The sequence below is a fragment of the Vanacampus margaritifer genome, chromosome 16 (genome assembly GCF_051991255.1).
Source record: "Vanacampus margaritifer isolate UIUO_Vmar chromosome 16, RoL_Vmar_1.0, whole genome shotgun sequence".
In the NCBI taxonomy this organism is placed as follows: domain Eukaryota; kingdom Metazoa; phylum Chordata; class Actinopteri; order Syngnathiformes; family Syngnathidae; genus Vanacampus; species Vanacampus margaritifer.
Window position 1 is genome coordinate 13,800,109 of NC_135447.1, and position 19,470 is coordinate 13,819,578.

General features: G+C 41.6%; 1 protein-coding gene across 3 annotated transcripts; it reads left to right on the forward strand.

Annotated features, from left to right (window-relative positions):
- Positions 1-1,260: 1,260 nt before the first annotated feature.
- On the forward strand, positions 1,261-19,259 carry trim37 (tripartite motif containing 37). 3 transcript variants are annotated; one of them, XM_077546958.1, is made up of 25 exons: positions 1,261-1,417; positions 5,404-5,477; positions 5,549-5,650; positions 6,147-6,187; positions 6,299-6,415; positions 7,154-7,241; positions 7,316-7,438; positions 7,513-7,636; positions 9,475-9,542; positions 9,717-9,841; positions 10,129-10,179; positions 10,265-10,346; positions 10,459-10,535; positions 10,611-10,790; positions 11,225-11,339; positions 12,601-12,795; positions 12,874-13,007; positions 13,167-13,258; positions 15,445-15,678; positions 16,642-16,950; positions 17,056-17,184; positions 17,317-17,455; positions 17,571-17,677; positions 18,197-18,313; positions 18,585-19,259. In XM_077546958.1, the coding sequence occupies exons 2-25, from the start codon at positions 5,457-5,459 to the stop codon at positions 18,617-18,619; spliced, it is 2,805 nt and encodes a 934-aa protein (XP_077403084.1). In that variant the 5' UTR covers positions 1,261-1,417; positions 5,404-5,456; the 3' UTR covers positions 18,620-19,259. The 3 variants fall into 3 exon arrangements, with proteins under 3 accessions (XP_077403084.1, XP_077403083.1, XP_077403086.1); XM_077546957.1 differs by lacking the exon at positions 1,261-1,417 and adding an exon at positions 4,818-5,014; XM_077546960.1 differs by lacking the exon at positions 1,261-1,417 and adding an exon at positions 4,818-5,014 and having other exon boundaries at positions 13,167-13,249.
- Positions 19,260-19,470: the final 211 nt, after the last annotated feature.

Below are 19,470 nucleotides of genomic sequence, written 5' to 3' on the forward strand. Positions count from 1 at the left end.
GGCATTTGCTTTATGTTTCAGGACTTTTTCCCCACCTAAAGACAAAAACCTACATTTTCACAAATTGTGTTTTCAGGCAACACAAATAAATAATATATATATTTAAATTAAGCAATAGTGGCTTGTAGACATTTCTGAGGCCAAAAGTGGGATGTCCTATACTTAATTTCAACAAAAATGATTTATATTTTTATTGTCTATATACTTTTTTCTTGTGTAGTTCATTGCATTTAATATTAGTGGATTTTTTTAAAAAGCTCATTAAAAAATGTAGTTTCTCTCCCTCTCTGTATGTTTTCTTTTAACAGAAACATTGCATTTCTTGTCGTTTCTTGTCTTTTTTAAATCTTACACCGGATTTTATTTATTTGTTCCTTTCTTAGGTTGAATTGGTTCATGTATTTTATACTAGCCCACTCAAATGCTACATTTACAAAATTATTTTTCTTATTTCCTAGCTTCTATTATGCAGTTATTTTTATATGTACTTTTTCTCCTTTTGAAGGCACCAAAAGCAATTCGACCCACACACATTTCTGGGAGCGGTATGTCCCTAAATGGACAGTTTTTCCATGTTATTATTAGTTTGCCTACTTGCATGTATTTGTCTTTGTTGGCGCTAGTGTTCATTGTATCATTGAATGCTCTCCTGACTGCACTCCTCCAAAGGGAGTAGTAACAAACAATGTAACAAAGAAGTTCCAAAATGGGCAAAAGACTGGACTGATTCGACCTTGAGTGACTTTGAATGAAGTTGTAGTCTCTGACTTGCTCGTTCTGTCAACATTGTGACAATAGATCTTACTGGAATGTTCCAAATGTTTCCGGAAATGGCATTACAAAGACGCCTTCGGTTGTTCCAGTATAGTTTCTTACGAGAATCACTTCAGAAAAATTCACAAATAGTCTCACCTGTAAATAATAAATGTCACTCAGATAACTTTTGCAAGTGTGATTACTTGAATACTTTTCATACAAATAAATTATCCTAATTGTAAATTAATGTTTCAATAATCTGAGTTAAGATTACAAACACTTTCGGAGGGGGAGAAAACTTTCCTGGCTTTATTTTATTTTGTTTATTTGTTTTACATCGTTTTATTATGTTTATTCCTGCATGCTTGAACACGTGCATCTGTTTTACGATTGGCATTTTAAAACTGTTTTGGAGGTTCATGTGTTTGCTCCCAAAATACTAACAAATAAAAATATCTGCGCGTGCGCGACCGCACTGGCGCTTGACTCAAGTCGGTAACTCCGTGCATGCCGCATCTTCCGGAGGGTTCGATTGTGCACGAGCTGCGGCTGCAGGTGACTTGCAGTCGCTGGGCGGTCCGGAAGGCTTTCGCGGCCGCCAACATGAGGAAAACGCTCCTGTGGACCCTCGTCACCTTCGGCTTCTGTTGCACTTGTGCAGGTCAGCACACATTTTGATTTCGTTGGCTTAATTGGGCTGCTCGCGTGCTCGATTTGCCTTTCTCGTCAATTAAGTTTTTGCTTTGTAACTGCTAGAGGCTCCATTTCAATGCCACTTAACGTCGTCGAAATCTATGTATAGAATTTGAAGCAATACGGGAGGCCGTAGAGCTTCTCTTTTCTTCCAGCTTTCTTGCATAAGCGTGCGTTTTGGCTGCTATTTATTGAAATGCTGCAAGTTCCAGAATGTACAAATCTGTGCAAGTCAGAATAAGAATCTTTGACACATTTGGGTGAAAAGAAGGTTTTGATGATGGTAAAAATGAAGCCACCTGTTTTCTTCAATTTCTTGTTCATGTTGATGTCGTTGGTGCCACTCACACTTTAAAAAGAGAATTGTTTAACAAATGGTTATAAATTGAATTGTTTAACAACTTAAAAAAAATCTCTTCAATTGGTAACACACGATTGAAGTAAGTTCGTAAAGTGAATATATTACGTTTATAATTAATTATAAGTTCGTTAAACTTTGGATAGGAGTCACTTTGGATTAACTTGATTCAGGGGAATATATTAAGTTTAATGAACTCATAATTCATTAAACTTAATATATTCACTTTGGACTAACTTAATTCAATCACGTGTTACCAATTTAAGTGATTTTTTAAAAGTTTGCCAACAATTCAATTTGTAATCCAATTGGTTCAACAATTTTATTTTTAGAGTGCATGTTTCAAGAGACACAAAAGAAATGATGGAATGCCTGAAAGTAGCGTTTTTGCCATACAATGCCAAAGCTATTAGAACTTGTGAAGTGATTGTGTTATCAAGAAAAACTTTGGATCTCCATCGGCTCTTAAATTAATATTTTATGTTTTTTGGCCCAAAAATTCACCGACCTTCAATATGATCCAATTTTAGAGTTATTTTGTACAAGAAAAGGGTCATCTTGACCCAAGTAGTGTGTCGCACCAATTTTTGATTTTTATTTTTTTTTTTTCTCGACTGAGCAGTTACGAGTGTGAGGCTTTACGTCATAGGTGTCAAACTCTGGTCCTCGCGGGCCGCAGTCCTGCAGGTTTTGGAGGTTTCCCTCTTCCAACACAAGCTGATTCCAATTAGCAGGATCGTTATCAGGCTTGTGCAGAGCTTGCTGATCAGCTGATCATATATCAGCTGTGTTGGAGAAGGGTTTCATCCAAAACCTGCAGGATTCCGGCCCTCGAGGACCGGAGTGTGACACCGATGCTTTACGTGATCAAGTCACGTGAGGGTTCTTCCAATGGGCTCTTTGCACAAATCCACTACTTCCTGAACTCAGCACCACTCCTTCATTTCCTGTCTTTCATGATTGGACAAACGGATTAATCCAGGTGTGCCTGACCTCAGTAATTACGACGACAATGGCCAGACACACCTGGACTAATCAGTTTGTCCAATCATGAAAGACAGGAAATGAAGGAGGGGTATTGAGTTCAGGAAGTAATGAATTTGTGCAAAGAGCCCATTGGCTGCCAACGGGGCAACATGTAGAGGCGGAGCCGGTATCGGAGTTTGATGACTGGCCCGAAGCCACCAATTAGTTCTGTTGCCCCCATAGCCTACAGGGAGTGTGTCACATCACATGGCCGGACCCGACGTTCTCTCTCAGGGCCGCTTCCAGGCACGCATACTTGAGGCAGCAGGGGGCGTCGTGTCACAGTACATTTTTTATTTTGTTTTTAATCTTGATTATGCCACTATATATATATATATATATATATATATATATATATATATATATATATATATACATACATATATACACACAATATTTTTTAAATAATATTTTGGTATATATTTTATGTATAGATGTTTTGTGGCATTCTTAAGAGAATTTTTAGGCTTTTATTTTGTATTATTTTCCCAATGCATTTAAGTGGGCATCAATTATTATATGCATATTGTAGCTATTTGTGTGCTGGTCCGGTCCTAATCAACTGCCAAGAGTGGGGACGGAGTTAATTGCACTGTCAATAGACAAGTTGTGTAGATCGATATGGCGGTCCATCTTCTGATCTGATCGGTGATTGATTATCTTTTTTTTTTTATTCACTGATCGGTAATTCAGCTCCAAGATCCTCATCGTGTAAAGCCTAAACATTATTGTTTACAATTATTAATGCTGCAGACGACCCCCCGCTATTCTTGCCACCCCGCATTCTCATTGAAAAGCATTGGGTCAGAAAAATAATAATAATAATTCAACAAATAACTAATAAATGAATTAAGCCATTATTTTGGGAGGGTGATCATATGTAACACTTGATTACTTGATAGACCCGATTCCTTTTTACACCAGTTTTCTAAAATTTTTCAAATTTGAGGCTCCTTGGCATCCGTACGCAAATTCTGTGCAAAATGCAATTAGCAGTCCTTGACTGGACCGCCTGGATAAAGGCGTAGAGCAGATAGAGGAAGATTTATCCTGCTTTTTTCTTTATTTGGAAGCCTAAACCTCATTTAAAGCCACAATTTGAAACACTAACCCTGGTTTAAACCCTACTCTAAATCTTTGAGTCTAGTTTAAACCCTACTTCAAAACATTAACCCTGGATTTAAACCACTACTTTGAATCCCTAACCATGAAACAACAATTTGAAACGCTGACCCTGGTTTAAAATCCTTCAAAACCCCAACTTTAAAACACTAAATTGAAATCCAAACCCTATTTTAAACCCCTACATTGAAACCCCACCTCAGTTGGGAAACCCTCCTTTGGAACCATAAACCTGGTTTAAAACTAGGGATGTTCAACACCACTTGAGTAGTCACTTATACAGAGTATTGATACCACTCAAGCTATCTTTATTAATTTCTCATTTATTTATTTAATTAATATGTTGATGGGGTTACTATAATAAAATACATCATTACGTGTATCAATGCAGTTAATCGGAATAATACAATGAAATAGTTTTTAAAATGATTTCAAATAATCATTAAATTAATTACAGTTATGTTACAAAAATGGATGGATGGATGTTCATCAACATTTTAAAATGAGTATGAATTATTATTCAAATAGCTCTCAGCGTCACCTGCAGAGGGAGACAAACGCCGGTTGGGAAAAAAAGGCTTTGCTGCAGAGCTGCCTTGACTCGTGGGAGCGACGTGCACTTTAACCCCTTTTGGCAGGGCTGTGGTGATCAAGTCACATGACCCGAAGGGTACCCAAACGTGTCACTAATGCACTACGTTAAACAAAACAAACATTTCCGTTCGAGTTGAACATTTTTACCATTGTGGTGTGCTCATTACTACCACAAGATGGCTGCAGCGTTCTTGTCAGCTACGCAACGAGCTATAATACACGAAGAAAAAAATGCCGAGCTCTGATTGGATATTATTAAAGAAGGGGCGGGGTTTGCAGACACCTCTAGTTCCTTCTCTGCTACCGTCTCTTCCGTTCGGGGGCTGAACCGCCGCAGCTAGTCGTCCGCACTCCCCGAATCCCCGTCTCATGAGCAACATTTTGGGAAGGTTTGGACGTCGGACGACGCCTTCGCTGAAACAAGACAATGTAGCTTAGCCGCTCTCCAGGACGTCGTTTCATCAGGTGAGACTTGTCGAGGTCGGTGGGCGACATCAGCTAGCGCCTGGAGGGAGCTAGCTGGTCTCTTATTTATTATTTATCTTCCTCCAAGCTCTCACATTTCATCCGTTGTTAATAAACACGAAAGAATATGTTGATAACATGATCGTTTTTACCCACAAATGTTGAGGCTTTTATATGAAACTGGCATTTGACAATAAGCTGTTAAACGTTTAGCCTCTCACAGGCCACAACATTAGGAACACCCCCTAAAGCGTCCATATGTCCTGTTTTTGAATCACTGAATAATCAAAAAATAATTGACAGATTAAACCACTATTAGAACATTTTTGTAGTTGCAGCCCTAGTGTAAGTGAATATTTGTTTCTCACTGTGCTTCGCTTCATTTTTAGGCTACGTCGACTTTTTCTTACCTGGCCTAGACAACTGACTCAAACTGGCCGGAATGGATGAACAAAGTGTGGAGGTTTGTGTTTGGATGCTGAATTCAGACCTGACACGTTTCAAATGTTGACTTTTGTTGTTTTGTGGACGCAGAGCATCGCTGAGGTGTTCCGCTGCTTCATCTGCATGGAGAAGCTGAGGGACGCTCGCCTCTGCCCTCACTGCTCCAAGCTCTGCTGCTTCAGCTGCATACGCGTACGTGGACATCCGTCAAATTTCATTCATAGCTTGTAACTTGATTCAATTCAATATATCAGTTTTCCCTACTAGAATGCCATTAAGTCATTCCAGCGCTTGTAAATACATTTTTGCGTGACAAGCAAGATTTGGATGCACCGCTTGGCAACACAAAATAAAAAAGAAATCGGCTCGAGTGACAGCTTGTAACAGACCAAAAAGTTTGTTTGCTCGCAGGTAAAGACGCCGATATTGATTATTAGAAGGAGTTCCCAAACTCAGCAGCATCTCTAATCCTACCTGAAAATTTAAATAAACAAATATTTCCTTGAAGTAAACACAGTTTAAAATGTATCTCTTATCGGCCATCTTAAGTTATTAAAAAAAGGCCAATATGCGTCAAAATTCTGAACATTGGCGCAGGTAATTGGCCCGTTCCATAATTGCTCTTAAATCAAGGTACGATTCCTGTGTGTTTTGATGATGCCATTAACATGGAACTGTCTGTTGACAGCGCTGGCTGACGGAGCAGAGAGCTCAGTGTCCGCATTGCCGGTAAGAACCCCAAAGTTGACTCTTTCGGGAGAAACTGGCCTTGAAAGTCCAACTGTCTCTCCAGACTTCAGCTCAGTGAGCTTCTAAATTGTTTTGTTTGTGTGCATGCAGGGCCCCCCTCCAGCTGAGGGAGCTGGTGAACTGCCGCTGGGCCGAAGAAGTGACGCAGCAGCTGGACACGCTGCAGCTGTGCAGCCTCACCAAGAACGAGGATAACGACAAAGACAAGTCAGCTCCTCGTCTTCTTCATCGTGTGTTTTTAGTACCGTACACTATTTTCTCAAGCCTCCGTTTTAGGTCTTGGTAAAATAGCAATCACAGCTGGTGCCTTTAGGTGGCAGTAATTAACTTTACAGCAGGGGTGTCCAAACATACCAAAAAAAATCGAAGGATGCAAGGGACACTTTGATATATATATTTTTTATTACTTTAATTTATCAAGCACACCAAAATCAGTCAAAACAATTGCTTATTGTTTATGTAGTAGTGTTTTTTTAAAAATATTATTTTCTTTAACTGCTACCCGAAAAGCTTTCTGTAAAGGCAAAGATTTTTTGTTGTGGTCGAGACCCTGTCACCCACCAGAAAATATCAGCCCCTGCACCGAACAGCAGCTGGAACTCATCTCCATGTTCAGAACCAAAACAGGAGCCATCTGTCGTAAGCTGACCATTTTTAAAGCACTTACTTAGGAGTCATTGATGTGATATTTGGACCTTGACACAGAGCAGAAAGTGGAGGAAACCATTTTTGCTCGTAAAAAAGTATTTATGCTTCAATCTTAGCATATTTTGAAAAGCCCTACACGATCTCCAAAATTTTTTTTACTAGCAGCTTTCATTTTTATTATATGTCGCGGGCCGCTTAAAAAAACACAGTTTTCTACAAATACATTTTATGTAATGATAGTTGTCATCTCCATCTTTGGTCTTAAAAAAAAAAAAACCTGACATGTCATCTCTGCAGATGTGAGAACCACCACGAAAAGCTGAGCGTCTTCTGCTGGACGTGCAAGAAATGCATCTGCCACCAGTGCGCTCTGTGGGGCGGCATGGTAACCGAATCTCGATTTTACGAAAGCGCCACTCGTCCGGATCGTGTTGTGATTTGTGTGTTCGGTTTGCGTAGCACGGCGGCCACACCTTTAAGCCGCTGGTGGAGATCTACGAGCAGCACGTGACCAAGGTAAAAGAGGAGGTGGCCAAGCTGCGGCGACGCCTCATGGAGCTCATCAGCCTGGTGCAGGAAGTGGTGAGCGCGGCGCTGCTTCCTCAATAGTTGCAATGGTAGCGTTAGATGGCGCTGAAGTGTTGCCGTCGTGTCAGGAAAGGAACGTGGAGGCGGTGCGGGGAGCGAAGGACGAGCGGGTTCGCGAGATCCGGAACACGGTGGAGATGATGATCGCTCGTCTGGACAACCAGCTGAAGAACAAACTCATCACGCTCATGGGTAAGCCGCCCGCTTCATTAGGTACTTCTAATCACATCTGCTATGTTTAAATGCTACTTTTGTTTGCATTTTTGTTTTAATAAATAAACAGTAGGGAGGCAGCAAATTAAAACGTTTTCACAGTATTAAGGCCACAATACAGTATTGTCAACAACAAAAAAAAACTTGGGGAAATTAAGTGCCAGGAATTTTGAGAAACACAAAATGCTTAATAGTCAATGTTCTAATCATATATATATATATATATATATATATACATACACACACACACATACACACACACATATACACATATACGGGCATGTCCTACCAGCAGGAGGCCCCGGGGACGACCCAGGACACGCTGGAGAGACTATGTCTCTCGGCTGTCCTGGGAACGCCTTGGGGTCCCGTCGGATGAGCTGGCTGAAGTGGCTGGGGAGAGGGAAGTCTGGGCTTCCCTGCTAAAGCTGCTGCCCCCGCGACCCGACCCCGGATAAGCGGAAGAAGACGGACGGATATATATATACTTGTTTATTTATTTATTACTTATAAAATACATTTTGGAGTGTATTTTTTTTAAAAATGTTCGCTCATTAAAAACCTTTTTTTTTTCATTATTAATTTAACTAATTTGCTCCCAAAAACGTTCTATTTTAAGTATTGCCATGGCCCCAAAGACTTATTTATACGTTTTTTATGTTTTTTTTATGCTAGAGCATCCAGAAGGCTTTGATGCAGCCTCTGACCTGAAGAGGACGCTTAAGCAATGGTAGTTATTACAAAAACGACTAGCAGGTGGCAGCAGAGATCAACCAGGGCCGTGTTGCAAAAAGGCTCTTTTCCCCAGTGCTTTAAACAGATTTGTGAATAATGATTAAACTTAGCTATATTCTAATGCTAATTGCTACAGAACATAAAACAGATAGAAATATATTTTTTTCTCTGATGAAAGAAGAGACTCTAATCTTTTTTTTGGTAGGTTCCATGTTGTTTTTTTTGGTAGGTTCCATGTTTTATCAAAATCAATCAAAATCCAAGGGGGTTGCTTCAGTGAAAATGGCTGGGAGTGAAAAAGTTAATAAGCAAAAAAACTGTTTTATCATAAATGTCTGTGTGTGTATTAGGGGTGTGAAAAAAATCGATTTGGCAATATATCACAATATTACAGCGCGCAATTTTCGAATCAATTCAATATGCAGCCGAATCAATTTTTAAACATAAATTTTTTATGGGAATATTCAACAAAGCGTATTACTTAAGGTTAGGATTTACACATTAAGCATGGAAGAACGTTATATTAATGGAACATTAAACCATAATATTTTATTTCAGTGCTGTTCCAACGTGAAACAGACTGCAACCTGAATTTTCAGATAAATGCATTTGCATACAAATCTTACAGTGTACATGTACAAGTTTACTGATTAGTTTTTTCTGAATTTGAGTTTTAAAAAATCGCAATAATCAATTTATAGATTCGGACCTGGATTAATTGGTATTGAATCGAATCGTGATACGAATTGAATCACCAGGTACGAGGCAATTCACACCCCTAATATATATATATATATATATATATTTTTTTTATTATTATTTATTTATTTATTTATTTATTTATTTGTAAGTGTGTATATATATGTATATCAACACAAGTGAGAATATCCGTTGGCTCCTGCTGTTATGTGTACCGGCATATATTTATATTTGCAATATGAAATATTCATCCCTACATGCACTCAGCCCTGCACACAAGCTCGCACGCACACGCAGTCAGCCAGCCTTCATCCGAGCCTTCCGTGTTTACGTGCAAGTGCTCTGAAAATAGAAACACTCTCCTCCTCCTCTTTCGTCATCAGGCCAGAAGACGTCCTTGACGCAGGAGACGGAGCTGCTGGAGTCGATCCTGCAGGAGGTGGAGCATCAGGTTGGAGCCTTCCATTCTCTTACTTCCGCTCGTTTAGTGAGCTTTCTTCTTGTAATCGGCAACATCCAAACGCTATAAATGTGATCTAAAAAAGAACAGAACAGGTTGGGAAGCTACTATCAAGGGAATTTGTGGGAATTAACAGGAATTGACTTAAGTGCGTTTGTGTCCCAGCTCCACTCGTGCAGTAAGAGCGAGCTGATCTCCAAGAGTCCAGAGATCCTGCTCATGTTCCAGCAAGTCCACAGGAAACCCATGCAGTCGTTCGTCACCACGCCGGTGCCACCCGACTTCACCAGGTACCTGTCTGGCGCGCCTCCCACAAAGCCACTTGAGCATTTATTCCACATCCTTGATATCCAGATGCTGCGGGATGGCGGCAAAGTCCTACTTTTCTCAAAATGAAGCCCCAACATAGTTCCTTGGCACCATCACCAAATAGGGCCTGAGCACTAATTATTGGAGGACAAAAGAATCCAAAATGGACCTTAAACTGGATGTCGAATAAATGTTCAGAAATGCTGTCATGAGGAGGTTGTAATGTTATGGTGGGGAATATTTGAATTTTGGACGTGTGTGTTTTCAGTGAGCTGGTTCCCACATACGACTCCAGCACGTTTGTTTTGGTCAACTTCAGGTATGCTCGGGCGTTGTTCGCAAAGACATCATGCTGATCAAGCTCTCATGTTGGATGGCATTAAATTGTGCATTTGTGTTGGCAGCACCCTGAGGCAGCGGGCCGACCCGGTCTACAGCCCTCCTCTGCAGATATCCGGACTCTGCTGGAGGCTCAAAGTCTACCCAGTGCGTTCCCCTTCTAACATTTATTGACATGAAAAGGCATTCTTTTTACTGATATTTATTTTATTTCAGAAATGGCAACAAGTTTACGCTGAGCGCTTCTTTTTTTTTTCAGGATGGTAACGGTGTGGTTCGTGGGAACTACCTGTCTGTCTTCTTGGAGTTGTCTGCCGGACTCCCTGAGACCTCAAAGTAGGCCTCAGCGCTCACCTCGCGTCCATCGGAGTCGCCTCTCTCGCCGTGATGCAAATGGTGGTTCTGCCTTAGGTACGAGTACCGCGTGGAGATGGTCCACCAGGCCTCCAGTGACCCGAGCAAGAACATCATCCGCGAGTTTGCCTCCGACTTTGAGGTGGGCGAGTGCTGGGGCTACAACCGCTTCTTCAGGCTGGACCTCCTGGCCAGCGAGGGCTACCTCAACATGCAAACGGACACGCTGGTGCTCCGGTACGCTCACAACCCGGGGTTATAATTGGTTGGGATTTTTGTTTAAATTTTTATTATTTTTTTTATCAAGTTTGAATTAGTTTTTAGAGCAGGCCTGTTATTTTTTTAGTCATTTTAATTATTTCATAAATGCTTGGCTTTAGTTGAATTTTTATTAGCTGCAATGTTAGCTTTTTAAACTATATAATGAAAGTCTGCTAGCTTAATGTCATATAATGCGAAACACGATGCATGCAAACAGTACATACATTACTCATAGTCATCAATCCTGGAATTTAATTGGGGATGCACAATGCTAAATGATCATCTCTTTACTGCTAAAAAGCCACAAAAAAAATCCACCTAAAAGTCTGCCTTCTAGCGGCATCGCTGTGTTGTGTGCTGAGCTGTGATGTGAGTCCAGTAATCGTCTGGTTTGATTTGTGGCGCTTTAGATACCAGGTGCGATCGCCCACTTTCTTCCAGAAGTGCAGAGACCAGTACTGGTACATCAGCCAGCTGGAAACGGCTCAGAGTGGCTACATCCAGCAGATCAACAACCTCAAAGAGGTGAGAAGGGACCGAGAGAGTCTGTAAATGCGAGTGGGAGGATTTTAAGGAAGGAAGTAAATGCGAGCTACTGATAGACTTCCTGTGAGTGAGAGTAGGAGAAAGGTCAAATGTGGAGGAGGGACACACACACACACACACACACGTATTTCATCTCTCATCAAAGTCCGCTGGCGTGCACCTTAGAGAGAGGCTGGCTGATATGAATGAGCAAAGATATTATTATGTGATTAAAAACAAGTAACAAACTAGGGCTGATTCAAATCGTGTGACAAATCTGATATAGAAGTGGTTAGAATTTTTCTTGAAATGTACATACATCATGTAATTGATGATCTCAGGTTTTAGACAGGTGTGATCCTGATTTGGCCGCCATGTGCGTGTTTGATGTTGCAGTAACAGTAAGGTTTACATTTCTCCGCCAATTTTGTCCTGACGGGCTTTGCTTTAACTTGATTGTTCATGGTTCTGACAACATAATGCGAACAAATCTTTGAGTAGCGCTCGCAGTAAATAGCTTTTAAGAGAACATTTATAAATGCTTTCTTACCAATGAAATGTTCACAGAGCACTTCTTGGAAAATTAGAGGGAACATTGCAGCTACCTGCTAGCCACTTGCGTCTGAGACTCCTGCCGTATTTATTATTAGCTGTTTCTTAGCGTCCTAAATTAGCGATTGAATATGAGTTAGCTTGGCTTGATGTCGGTGGCAACTACAATGTCCATCAAAACTACGATAAAGAAATCTGAAACGTCTAAAAGGGAAGTCAAGTTAGCCATCACCCCACAACGTGGGCCAACTTCAAAGTAAAAGTTTTACTATTTGCGTATGTATCATTAATTTGAGGACTAATTTCACCACAAGTTTCCAAAATCCACACTTTGTTTCCAGGATCGGGCGTGAACCGTGGGGCCTGATCCGAACTGACCACGGATCAATGATGATCCATTGTACCACTAGTTTGAATTTGCAATATCACCATTCACCACTAGATGGCAGAAGTGTCTTAGTTGGGTCTTTAATTGCCTTATACCACCACAACTTAAGTTGGCATAATTTTTTTGCGGATTTGTGATGATATGCAGTGAGTTGGTTTACAAAGTTGAGTTCTTAATGTTGGTTTCTTGTTCAACTGTTGCGTGCCTTCATTGAATGTAAAAACGTGTATTGGCCTCCAAAAATCCAGAACGGTCGGTCCCTAGAATGAACGTTTGTTGTCGTTGTTAACAACACGCGCGTCACTTCTGACCGTCTCTCAGAGGTTGGCCATCGAACTGTTCCGCCACCGCTCGTCACGCAGCTCCTCCCCCCCCGACCTGAGGCTGGCGGCCGGCAGCGCGGCTTCGGAACGGAACCCTCGCGCCGTCAAGAGCGACGGCGACATTCACAACACGCTGAGCAACGGCAAAAAGGCCGACGACGACGACGAGCGAACCGTGCACGACGACTCCAACGTGAGGACCGGACCATTGGCCACGTGAGCGCTTGTGTTACTCTGGAAGCGTGTTGAGAGACTTGCCGGCGTCCTCCAGGAGCTGTCAGACGGCGACCTGGAAGTGGATTGTCTCACCGAGGAGGAGGTGAACCCGCTGGACGGCAGCAGCACCTCGGGGAGCTCCACGGCCACCAGCAACACCGAGGAGAACGACATTGACGAGGAAACCATGTGAGTGGCGTTCACATCCCCAATACAAAATGGTGGCAAATGACTACTTTCATCAGATGAAACTCCTAATTCACATCAACATGGTTGATTGGCAACAAGTCGTCAAATTGATTGCGGGCGTTTTTGAACTTTTTGAACCTCTTGTACATGCTCGGTCAGGTCAGGTGAGAACGACGTGGACTTCATCGGGAACCTGGACACCGAGGAAGGGGAGCTTCCCGACGACTTGGACGGCGCCTCGGGTACAGTGTGTGCGTATGTTCGATACCCTGGTAGATGATGACTCACAAACTCTCCTGTCTCGCAGTGACGTCTGAAAGTAAAGTCGTCATGTTGGTAACATTTTTAGCACTGCCTGGCTGGCAGGGACAAAAGGCAACCCCTTCTCCCTCCCCCCTTTCATTCGTCAGCTGACTTGTGTTGGCGTTAAAAGCATGAAGAGGATGAGTCACTGTTGCTGGACACTGAGCTCATATAGAAACACTTTGCTACAAGTACAAGAAGCACATAAAAAAATGATGCCACATTTTGTTATTTAGTGCAGGGGTTCTTAACCTTTTTTTTTTTTTTTTTTTTTTTTAACCTTGGAGCTCAACATTTCCTGTAGAAAGTGTCCCGCAGCCCATTCAGAAATTATGATTTATGTCGACTTTTTATTGTTTGTATTTAATAACTAAATTAAATCTAGTTAAGGTTTATAAAATCATCATCAAATAATATGATACAATGACATTTATTTATGTGTAACCACTTTCTCCCAATAAGATGCGCAACAAGCCGGAATCAACTTCTTAGGGGGCGAAAAAAAAGCACTGAGCTCTTTACCAGATAAGAATGTGCCTCTCGCTGGTCAACATTCAACAAGGAAAACGAGTAATTCTGCGAGAACAGAATTAATTGCAGCGTCCATTCGTCTGTGGGTGTATTCAGACCTGAAAAGTCCTCACGTCCACTTGTTTGGTCCAAACCAGACCAAAAGAGGACTTTTTATTTTCATTTGGTGTGCGATTCACTGTGCTTTTTTGCATAATCCCGTCGACCCGTGTGACGATCTGTGCTCCCATTGGACTAAAATAACAAAACCCGGAAATAGACGAAAACATTAAATCCCGACGTGACGCATTACTTCCCTGCATATTTTTGAGCGTTATTAGATGCAAGATATTTCTGAGCGTCAAGAGCAGCACGCTGTTTCTAATTTTGGAACAGCGTCGTCGATTGCGTGCAGTAACCCGCGGCTAAACAGAATATGGAGGATTATGAATGAATGTAGCACAATACTAACGGGCAATGTTACAGATTGTTTTTTTTTCTACACGGAGAGTGGAGGAAATATTTGGTAAAAAAAAAAACAAGAACTAAAACTGCTACATGTATACAAAGCCTGTGGCTGTCGCGCTCCAACGTTACAAAACTGAAATTACTTTGAGGCCCACTAGATGGCGCTTGGCCCAATGGTTAAGAATCACTGATTTAGTTGTGATTTAGTGTCAAAATCGGTGTGTTAATTTTGAGTTAATTTAAAGTTTCTTTAACGCCACCAATGTTTTTAACGCGCGATTAATGACCGCCCCTTGCTTGGAAAGCCTGTATTGGGGGAATTCCAGCAGACAAGTCCACATCAAAATTTAGCAGTAATAAATTTAATAATAATGCATATATTTGTGGAGACTGGTGTCAAGTTGTATTTTACAATTATAAAAGGTGCAGAATTTGGATGGTTCTGGGGTTGGTGAAGGACTCTGGTTGGTGGCCCGGTGGGTGGTGTCTGGTCGGTGCTGGATTTCACTTTCCTTTCTTTGGTCCTTCCTCGGGTCTCCTGACGGCCTCACGGCTCTGGCTGGGTTTTGAAGTGTTCGGTTTAGGTGAACGGTATGGGATTTTTTAATGGGTAAAATAAATAAATAAAATTAAATGTGCAGAAGTTCACAAATTACTTCATGTTAAAGATTAGATAGTTCTTAATATGAAAATAAAAAAATCACTGAGCTGGCACCAATGTCTCTTACAAATGCAATTATGCCATCTAGTGGCAGAAAAATGACCAACACAAATCAATATCACACTTTTTGCAGTTCAGTACATCTTTTAACTTTAACTCAATTTAATGATTTCAAATTTTTTTTTAATTACTTTATCAATGACTATTTTTATTAGTTAAATGTTTTTTCCCACTTTTACATTAACAAGAGTATGAAAACTTACATTCAGAACAGATTTGACAGATTTAAAATTTGTTAACTATTGAAGCCATGCGATTAATTAGGATGGAAAATTTTAATCGCCTGACATCCCAACTAATGAATAAAGTTGGGGCAGAAAAAAAGTGGTATTCAAATTAAAAAAAAGTATATATTTCTATATGCCACCATTCAAAAAGTTTCACTTCTTTATGATTATTCTTTGTATTAAAAGAGATGTTCTGCCTGATCTTCAGGTGGCCCCACCTCCTGTCTGCACTCGGCCCTTCTCAGCTCAACTATTGGCCGGGCTGCCAGCGGAGGAGGCGGGGCGTCTTCCGCCGCTACTGGCGGCGCCGCCGGCGGAGGCAGCCTGCTGGACATCGACCCCGTCATCCTGATCCAGTTGCTGGATCTGAAGGAGCACAACAACGTGGAGTCCCTGTGGGGTCTTCAGCCTCGGCCGCCGGTGTCCCTCCTTCACGGCCAAGGTGCGAGGAACGGCTCACAAGTCGAGAAAGTAAAAAACCCTGGCGGTTGAGTAGAACGGAGGCAGGGTTTTACTTTCTTGGGCCTGGATGTGATACCTCTGAATCTGTTGAATTGTCTTATTAATAATAGTCAACTTCCATTCTGTAGCTTTGGCACTGCAAGGGATTAATTGCATTTCCGTTGCTTTCAATGGGAAACCTTACCTCCATTTTTGAGCGTTTAAGGTTAGATGATGGAACCAACTAGTTCATAACGTGAGGTTACACCAGGCTATCAGCAGGTCTTTAAATGGACTTTGTTCAACTTAAGATCTCAAATCATGAAAATGTCAATACAATTGCTATAATAAAAAAAACTTGCAAATAAGTCACTAAAACAATTTAGCAACAATAAATGTGACAAACATATATATATATTTTTAAATTGAACACAATATAACTGTGGGTCTTGCAAAATCAGTCAAAGTCCAGTAAAACAGCCGGGAGCGTAGGGGATTGCTTCAGTGAAAATGGCTGCGAGTGAATGACTTAACTAGTGTTTAGTATATCTTTTTAACTTCAAATAACTTTATGAATTACATAGTATTAAATTACTATATCAATGAACCAAGACAACCAAATTTGTGTTTGGAAACAATATTTGTCCACTATGTTAATTAACAAGAGTATTAAAAGCCTGAAAAAAATATATTGTACTTTTTTTTTAGAACAGATATAACATCCAATTCATTTGCAATCGATTGAGAGTTCATTTCAAAAAACAAAATCAACCGACAGTCCTAATAGATTAACAGTACGTATTTAAGTAAGTTTTTAAGCATTAAATTAGATTTGCTGATACAAAAACTGTACTGATACATAAAAAAATATATTTAGAAAAAGCATCCAAATTTGTGCCTGTATACACTTAAAGCCATTAACGAGCAATCGCCGTACTGCTCTACTTCTCCGTGTCGCCTCCAGCCGGTTTATCCTCCAGGAAAGACCGCGAGCGCCGTCCTCAGGTCGTGTGCCGCTCCGCCCCGGACTCGGAGGTCCTCATCCGCCTCAAGGCGCAGATGGCCGAGGTGCGCGGCAAGATCTCCAACATCCAGAGCCAGGTGCTGGAGGCCCGCACGCCCAGCGATCCAAGACCGGGCCCGTCGGGGATCTTCAGCGCCGACGAGGCACCCTCGCACCACGCCGACCCAGAGGCGGCGGACGGAAGCAAGCCCTGCGAGCTGGCGCTGCTCGGGTGGGCGGCCGCAGCTCGCTCCAGGCCGTCTCGTCCCGGTGAGAATTCCCCAAATCTTGTGCTTTTTGTTTCGTGGGAAGACCGGAAGAGTCACTGTGACGTTAGATCGATAATGCTACGCTGGCGTTTTCCACCTTTTCCAGGACGGAAATGCTTGCCGGCCGTCGTGGAAAAAAGCAACAACGCTCCGGCGGCTCGCCAGAGGAGTCCGGAGCAGACGGAGAAAGACGCCGCTGCGGACCGCTGTCTGCTTCTCAAAGAGGCCAATGACGGTGTGTAGATTTGGAGAAGGCGCATTCGACCTGTGGCACCATATCGATCATGTTAAATAATTGACATGTGGGCCTTACAGAAGTCCAATTAGCATGCGCATCCGTTCTGAAGCAAAATCTTGTGTCCTGTAGGAGGAGCCAAGCTGGCCGACGGTGCTCAAGTCTCGGCAGAGCAGGCGTCCTCCAAGCAGCAGCCGTTGACGGCATCGGGGCCCAGGGACGACATCTTCTACATGGCGGCCGTTAAAAACTGCGGCACTAGGACCCTGGGGTGCGACTCAGTGGCTCCTTCCAAATACAACAAGAATGGAGATTTTTGGGGGGAAATTCCCTAACTTTTTCCTTTTTTTTTTTTTTTTCCCCCCCTCCCTCGCTGGCTTTCACAGGGCAGCTATGTTGAACTCAGAATCAGAAAGCTCAGGAAACTCCCATCATTCCTTGCTGGAGGGACCTTCATCACAGCCACAGTCCAGTGAAGGCCAGTTTGCCTCAGGTGTGTTGTTTTTTGCACCAGCATTTGAAAAATACAAGTTGCCACTTCACAACCTGTAAAATTACTCTGTTAGCTTGCATTGTTAGTTTTAACACTAGCATCCAATGTTCAATTCCGAAGTTAGCTTAAACATTAGTGTCCAACGTTAGCTTCACCTTGACTTTTAATGTAAGCTTTGACGTTAGCATTCAATGTTAACCTCCAAAGTTGTTATTGGATCTCTTCAACAATGCTATATACATCTGCACTATTATTAGCATGTACTCGTAATGTAATTATATAATGAAGGGCTCTAGGACAGATCTCTGAGGGACACCAGACACCTGGGTTTCATAGGAAATCATGTGAAGCACCAAGCTGAAGTCTCATCTGTCCTATTTTTGGGTTTGTTTGTTTTTAACCCCTAGATCTCTGACCTCCAAATTGTTCATGTCTTATGACATTTTGGGGCTTCAATTATGCGTTTTAATTTGCTTCAAAGTGATAAGTGGTATGGGAAATGGACATTTTACTTTGTAGACCCGGCGCCCTCCGTCATAGCAGCGGCGGCGACGAGCAGCGAGAGCGACACCGAGGACGAGGATGCTCTGCACAGCGCCAACTCTCGCTATGACAACCAGACTCCGCCCTGCACAGGTAACCATGGCAACAAGCCACCACTGGCCACTTCATTAGGTACACTTCGATAAGGTCCAATAACTGTGATCTTCATTTTCTGCTAATAATACAAATAGTGTCTGATTACTTTTAATGGGGCTGTTTCTACATTGCGTCACATGGAAAATTACCGGCAATAGTAATTTAATATTAAACTCATCATAAGGCATGACTGTATTTTCTTTACGTGAACGAGGAAAAAAAATCTGTGTAGAAATAACCATTTGTCTTTTGTTTTTGTCCCTTCAAGGGGAGTCACTCGCCGAAGACATGACTGACAGGTGATGGACCGGCAGCACCCCATGTAAGAAAGTGGAATGGCCTCTTATATTCAAACATTTTGAAGGATTTTTTTTTCCAATAATTGCCGTTTTACACTAAATTGTGTGTTCCACTTGACTGCATGATTTGAATTAACGTATGGGGGAAAAGACACTTTAACATTCCATTATTATTTTAATTTTTATCAGTATGCTTAAGAATTTGAATACAAAGGCGTCATGTCAAATCTAGAAACATCGTCTTACGTTGCATCATCATGCTGAGCTTAACTTTTTTTTCTCATTTTGATGCACTGGAGCTGAAGTCGAACGACATTCAGGCTGCTAAAAAAACAAAAACGTGTTCCACAATATACAAGCATCCATTCCCTTTCATGTACTGAGCCATGTTTCATTTGGAAAGACTTTTTTTCTCGCTGAGCCTTTGTTTTGGCGACAACTTGTAGGAAGCGGTACGCGCGCACGTCTTGTTCACGTTCAGTCGTCTCATTTCGGTCCACCTTTGTTTGAAATTGAGCCAAGGGAAGAACAACACGGTGTTGAATTGGTACATTTTGTTTGCTGTGAATGTTCCCCCAATGCACTGATCCTCATTTGAAATGTCTCGCTGATGTTTTTCACGTAATAAAGTTCATGTTTTAGCATCCTTTGAGTCAGTCGATTATTCACTAATGCTGTGCTTACTGGTTAACGAGGTGGCTTTCAAGTGTCCATGGGTTTGATCCCAACACTGTACAGTTATGCAATTATTATTTTTTTAAAGGCACATAATTGAAACTACAGTTGAGAATTTTAATTAAAAGTCTTACTAAACTCCTGGTTGTTGATTTTTTTTTTTTTAAACGCCTAGCCATT

Coding starts and splice junctions, on each gene's coding strand:
- trim37 (XM_077546958.1), top strand. CDS start 5,457: ATGGATGAACAAAGTGTGGAG. Junction 17,185..17,316: donor TCTCAAAGAGGCCAATGACG/GTGTGTAGATTT, acceptor TGTGTCCTGTAG/GAGGAGCCAAGCTGGCCGAC. Junction 17,678..18,196: donor TGAAGGCCAGTTTGCCTCAG/GTGTGTTGTTTT, acceptor TTTACTTTGTAG/ACCCGGCGCCCTCCGTCATA.